Source organism: Mustela lutreola, chromosome 6 (assembly GCF_030435805.1).
Source record: "Mustela lutreola isolate mMusLut2 chromosome 6, mMusLut2.pri, whole genome shotgun sequence".
Lineage (NCBI taxonomy): Eukaryota > Metazoa > Chordata > Mammalia > Carnivora > Mustelidae > Mustela > Mustela lutreola.
In genome coordinates this window covers 11,738,901-11,745,611 of record NC_081295.1, presented here as the reverse complement: position 1 = coordinate 11,745,611, position 6,711 = coordinate 11,738,901, and the positions used below count along the sequence as shown (strand labels likewise).

The 6,711-nt window shown below is 38.7% G+C and overlaps 1 protein-coding gene across 1 annotated transcript in view; it reads right to left on the bottom strand.

Moving 5' to 3' along the window:
* Positions 1–671: 671 nt before the first annotated feature.
* Positions 672–6,711, bottom strand: part of NOX3 (NADPH oxidase 3) — a 61,706-nt gene continuing 55,666 nt past the window's right edge. The window contains exons 13-14 of the mRNA XM_059179262.1: positions 2,950–3,100; positions 672–1,342 (exon numbers count right to left, since the gene is read on the bottom strand). Coding sequence (XP_059035245.1) covers positions 2,974–3,100 — 127 coding nt within the window. The 3' untranslated portion in view covers positions 672–1,342; positions 2,950–2,973. The remainder of the gene's footprint in view (positions 1,343–2,949; positions 3,101–6,711) is intronic.

The window sequence follows — 6,711 nt, the reverse complement described above, 5'->3', positions numbered from 1 at the left end:
CCATTTAAAAATGTCTCTCTATAAATGTTTGGTCATTTATCAAATCATCTTGCATAATTTGTATTAAATAAATTTATAAGTTTGCTATGTTTTTATTTCTATTTTGAATGGATCATTTCTTTTTTAAACAAAACCCACATTTTCTGTTGGTTATTGCTGCATTAAAGAAGTCTATGGATTTAAAAAAAATTTTCTGTCAAGATATGTCAGTTTGTACACAGTATCTAGAGAAGTAGCATAAAGGTCAAAACTCAAAAGGGGATGCAAAGAGCAGAAATTTTTAAACAAACTACAGCAAGGGGCACATGGGTGGCTCAGTCAATCAAAGGTATGAATTCAGATGAGGTCATGATCCCAGAGTCTTGGAATTGTGCCCCATGTAGGACTTTCCTGCTCAGCAGGGGTCTGCTTTTGCCTCTCCTTCCTGCTCAAGCTCTCTCTCTCTAACGTAAATAGATTTTTAAAAAATGCAGCAAGATCAGTTTTTTTTTTTTAAGACTTTATTTTTTAAAGAACACTTTTAGGTTTCCATAAAATTGAGAGAAACGTAGAAAGACTGAAATCTGTTCTTTTTAAAAAAGGAAATCTGTTTTTAAGAACAAGTATTCTATAATTTATTAGACAAAAATCCAATGGCTTAAAAGTGCATTTATTTTCAAATAGGGAATTAAAACTAATAATTGAATACAACTGAGGAAAACTTGTTAATACATTTAATTTTCCTGTTAAAGATTAGCTATATACATTGCAGAAAGTTCTTATAAAAGCTGAATCAAACTTAAGTGGGGAAATGAATACACAGAAAGACTGTATATATTAGAATTAGTAGAGTTTGAGTGATATCTATCAAACGACACTTAAAGATACGAAGAAATTCCAATTCAGAAAAGTAGAAATAATTTTAGAGACATGAGGGAATATGCCCACATTTTTTCCTAGTGTGTATTTTAAAATAGACCCTAGAAATCATAGAGTCAAAATTAATATCCGAGGATAAAGTAAAAGAAATGATCAATTTATAATTCAGAAATCTCTGAAAGAGCTTAAGTGGCTGCTGACTTTGTAAAAACAAATCATGTCAGACAATTTAATCCTCTCTCATGGCATAATTATGGTCTACAAAGATAAAAAGCATTTGTAAAACATAATCTATTTTAACTTCAAGAAATGTTTTTATTCTGTTGCATATGTCATGTTAGTTATAAGCTAAGAGAGTATGATGTTGTGTACGATTCTCAATGGCTAGTTATCATCAACTTATTCCCGACTGGGAACTCATTTTAACAGGTGGTTGCAAGAATTCATGGTGGAGATCTCTGGATTCAATAATTTGGTTGAAAACCTAAACAAAAGATTTGAGATATTAAATCTATGAATATTATGAAGCTAAATACTAGTATTATTATCTGGGGCTAAACTTCAGAACAATATTGAAATATTAGAAAGAAAAATTCCAAAAGATTGATCAATACTATTTGAGAAAACTATAAGATGTAGGAAATACCTTAGGAACATTCTGAGGATCAAGTAGTTGATGGTAAAAAAAAAAAAAAAAAGATGGAGTCAATGGGAGTATAAAATTATAAAAAAATTCCCATTGTATTTGTGGGGCACAAGTTGAGTTGGGGTATAAGTGTCAAGTTGATCATAGATCAAAATGTGATTGTAGGGGCCCCTGGTTGGCTCAGTTGGTAGAGCATGTAACTCGATCTTGGGTTGTGAGTTCAAGTCTCACAATGAGTGTGGAGCTTATGAAAAAAAAGAAAAAGAAAATAAAATGTGGTAGTAATAAGAAGTATGCATTAAAAAAGAGTAAGAAAAAAAATGTGGAAGAAAGGAAAGAAAGAGATTAGCTGTATTGAAAAACATGGCACACAATATCTAAAAAATCACTTTTCTCCCCAATACTAGTCATGCATCTATGAGAACATTATGTCTTATTTTATTTTTTAAAAATATTATTATTTATTTATTTGATAGAGAGAGAGATCACAAGTAGGCAGAGCAGCAGGCAGAGAGAGGGGGAAGCAAGCTCCCCACTGAGCAGAGAGCCCGATGCAGGGCTTGACCCCAGGACCCTGAGATCATGACCTGAGCTGAAGGTAGAGGCTTAACACACTGAGCTACCCAGGCACCCCATTATGTCTCATTTTAGTCCACACATTTTAAAAGGATGTGAAGAAATGGAAATGGATTTGAAGAAGAGCAACAAGAACGATTGAAGATCTAGAATATATACCCTAGGCTGAAAGGTTAAGAATCTAGTGTTGTTTGGACTAGAAAAGAGAGATGTAAGAGATTATTTTATCACCTTCAAGATATAAAGGATTTTTGTGGAAGATAACCCCCATTGGTGATTTCTCAGGTCTACAGAGGATGAAAAGAAAGAACAAAGGAGCTTAAGTTTAAGCAGAAAAGATCAGGTTTGGCTAGGAAGCAGATGTCTCTTCCATGAGGGTGATGAAATTTGAAATGACTTCTAAAGGAGACTCTGAGCCAGGCAGCCATATCAGTCTCCATGTTGGATGCAACGTTGAGCGCAAAAACAAGTTTGAGAAAAATGATGTCTATCAGGGGTCAGCAAAGTACTTCCTGCAGGCCAAATCTGGGCCACCATCTGATTTTTGGATAGCCCATGAGCTAAGAATGACTTGAACATTTTTAAATCTTTAGGAACAAATCAAAAGAATGTTCCATGACAAAATTACATGAAGTATGATTTCAATGTCCAGAAATAAAGTTTTATTGGCACACAGCCATGCCCATACCTTAACGTATTTATTGTTTGTGGCCACTTTGATGGTAGTAATAAGAGTAAATTAAAGCAGTAGAGTAGAGTAGTTGTGACTGAGATCATATGGTCCATGGAACCTAAAATAATTATTCTGTGGCCCTTTCCAGGAAACGTTTCCTGACTGCTGACCTACATGATTGTAGCCACTTACATACCACATGGGATTTTTTCTCCAAGGTTTAGAAGCTTTCTTTGTTGTAGTAAAAATGGACCCCCATGGGGTCAGCTGAGGAATATAAGCGGCACATCCTTTGAAGCATCTTTGAGAGAGCTTTGGGTCCACAGAAGAACACACCAATGCTGCTGCTGCAGAAGGATAAGACAAGGAAAGAATGTGTTACACAGGAGCAAGGCTAGGCAGAAACCAAGACAGAGTCATAAAATTAGTGAGGTGGTTGGAGTTGTGACTTGACTTATTTTTCTCTACTCACTTCCTTTTCCTTAGATTCTCTCTCCTACTCTCTTTGTTATGCTCCCATACAGGTTCCCAGAATTTTGTTAGATCCTAAAACACACAGGCAGGTGGAGCCTAGAAGATCAGGGGTGGCAGGGCTGTGATGACTGGGGAGGGAGTTTCAATGACAGGTGATAGCACTTGGATTTCTGGTCCAGTGACCCTGATTCATGTCCTCTTGGATTGGTGACTAGAATGTGAGGTTCCTGCTCTGCTTTACTCATCACTATTCCAGGGGCTGGAATAGTGCTTGGCACACAGCAAAAACAAAACAAAACAAAACAAAAAAACAAAAAAAACCCCACATTTGTTGAAGGAATGAATAAATGGTTCCGTTGATTATTATCTGCACGATCTGGGGGAGGATCTTAATCTCCACATGTGCAACAAGAGACTAATGACTCCATTATATGTTTTATTGGTGCAAAATGAGATAATGCACTCAAAAAGGTTTAAAAAGAGTTATTATTAATATCTTGTTCAGCCCTGCTTTTTTATAGATAATAAAATTTATACTAAAGTGATAGCAGCTTTGTTTATTTTTTCTGTTGGAATGCCTTTGGTTTTCAAAGAAGGCCAAAAAGAAGAATTGGAAAGAGAAAGACATCACTGAAAGTGGAGTCACGCGAAAGCTGTCATCTCTAGTCAGAGGGTTTCAGAAAATTGTGTGGAAGAGGTATTGTTGCATATAGTGACTGTCTCCTGGTGGCTCAGACCCCCTGGGACCACAGCTGCCAGCTCTTGTATATACAAAAAGACACTGGTGCAAGGATGCAGGTTGTCTCTGGAAGTCTGGTACAGCCAGTCTCTACAGGGACTTACGGACTCTACTTCCCTTGTCTTGCAATGTTCTATTCCTTATAACATTTTCCCAATCTCTGCCACAAGCGAGTGAGTTCGTCTGGTCTAGAGCATAAGCTCTCCTACTTTGTTGTGCATAAAATCACCTAGGCAGATTGTTAAAACCTAGATTCCCAGGCTTGAATCCAAGGAATGCATTTTTTAGCAAGGCCCCCAGACGATACTGAAGCACATGGTCCTATGAGCCATACTTTGAGAAACACCGTCTTGGAAAAATTTTTGGGACTCTAGGACTGGTCCATCCAGCATCTCTGCTCCTTGATAACTGGCTGTAGTTGGGAAGTTCTTCTATAGCCTCGTTCTTCTTAGCTTAAATGTTAACATGGTTCTCTGCCATGTATCCAATCCACATTTTAATTATGTGTTCCAGGCCCATAATAACCATGGTAAAAATTGATGGTTCAATTATATTCCAAACTCTAGCTTCAAAGGAACTTATCAAGTAGACTCATTCGCAAATGACAATATATTTAAAATATATAAGTACTATTTTCGAAGCTATTATTCGCATGGCGAAATTTGAGAAAGTGCCTTTTTAGAAAGTATTTTCCACGAAAAAATATGAGTTTATGATTTAATGAAGCAACTTTAAGGTGTTTATAGAAATAGAAGATGTTGATTAAGAATGCGGTGGGTTTCACCACTCTGTTGCTGAGGAGTTTTGGGTACGTTTATTATCTCCTCAAAGCCCCCCATTTCCTTGTCTATGAAACGGGGTGCATTATAGGGCTCCTAGAATCTCTGACAGGATTTGCCAGGACATTGCAGGTACAGCCTTCTGTCCCGTGCTCGGTGCACGGCGAGCCTCAGTAGCAGCCCACACGCTGACCCACAGGATGTCTGTCTGCTCCACGGAGCTGAGCAGAAGCTGTGACGTGGGCTGTTAACACAACAATGATTACAGCCCCCTGGGACCAGCATCCCAGCACTGGGTTGTTGGAATTCTGAAGTGAAACATTTTGAGTGATAGATGGGTTGGGCAAAACCCTTCCCAGCGAAGAGCTGCAGCTTGGCTTTGTGTCTAAGGCCCAGAGGTATCCCTGCATCCGTGTTCAAAGATGCCCTTATGGGTGGTGATATTTTTCCATTCGCGTAGGTGTCACCAAAGAGATTGCCCACTGGCCCATTCCCAACAGGCTCGAGTTGCCCTTTCGTTTGCAGTCGTAGTGACTGTTGGCAGGTCCTGAGGATGCCTTTTGATGCTCTGCCTTTAAGACTCCATTTCAAAGGGTTCTGACTGCTAGCAGCCAGGTGAACCACTGGTGTCCCCAGCCGTTCACAGCAACCCTGCCTCTTTTGAAGTTGTGGCTATTCCGCTGCACAACGAAGTACACACTTTGCTGTATTCATGTAACTGTCATGATTATGCGGGCACCAAAAAGTCTCACAAAGGCCATTCATTTTCTACCTTCACTAGCACCTGTGCCTTCCTGTCCCCGCACAGGGCAGCCGATCGCTTGCCTTGCTTGCCCTCCTCGGCATTTGTGGTTTCAAGTGTGGAGATTTCTTGTCACGAATGCATACTGTGTGACTCACAGAGCCGAGAATCTGCACAGAGTCGGTAAGGCACAGATGCGACAGCAATTTTTTTTTTTCTTTTTATGAGGCAATGGACAAGTGCAACAGAACCCTAATGGGGTTGGTAGAGAAAAAAAATTCTTCTATAAAGTTTAATTACCCACGATTGCTTAGAATTAAAAAAAAGATTCCCTGTAAAAGAAGTATAAAAACACAAGGCATTATTCTCCGGTTTACAGCCTACAAGCTGCAGAGCTTGCACATGAATGAGGACTTGGATCTAGGACAACATTAACGGCATCGATCAGTCTGGGCTGCTGACTTTGATGAGAAAAGGACAGATTTTACATGAAACCATGCAAAGAAGGGTTTAACATTAACAGTATTATTTTTAACTCTGATAAACAATAGAGAGAATCCTCTTATTCCCCTATTTATTTGCTAAGTAGCTATTGTGCTCTTTTCTGTGGGGTTGATGCGTTTTTTTTCAAAACGGTTCAGCAATGCTGTGCATGAAAGGCATCCAAAATGTCACCCACCAGGAGATTTCCGCTCAGCAGATATATGGGAGAGGGGCGTGCCCGGGAGTAATCCCACCATCTTGCTGGATTCCCAGGTTCTGCTGCCTTGAGCCCTTCTATCTTTAAATTGTATGTTTGTTTTTATGTGTTGGCTTTTATGCTTGGTAAGTTATAACCCTGTAGGGGCAGACCCTAAACCCCATTTAAAAAAAATCAAATTACTTTATACCCTGAGTGCATTCTGCAAATAAAATCGATAAAGAGAAGCTTCCCATGAATTTATGGAGGCTTAGAAAGAAGACAAGGAGGGCTACGAACTTCGTATCAGACAGTGGACACGACTTCTGGTTAATCTTTCCTAGAGAATGTTTTTCATTAGAAATTCCTCCAAATGATTCATTGTATAATTATATTTTGTACAACACCTTCTTCTCACAACCACAGATGATAATTGCGTTGGCCAGCTTTTTTTTTTTTTTTTTTTTTTAACCCATCTCCCAGTTGATTTGTAGCAGTTTGCTCTGTGACTTTTCTCTGCATCCTAATTACTCAGTGGTTCCTTA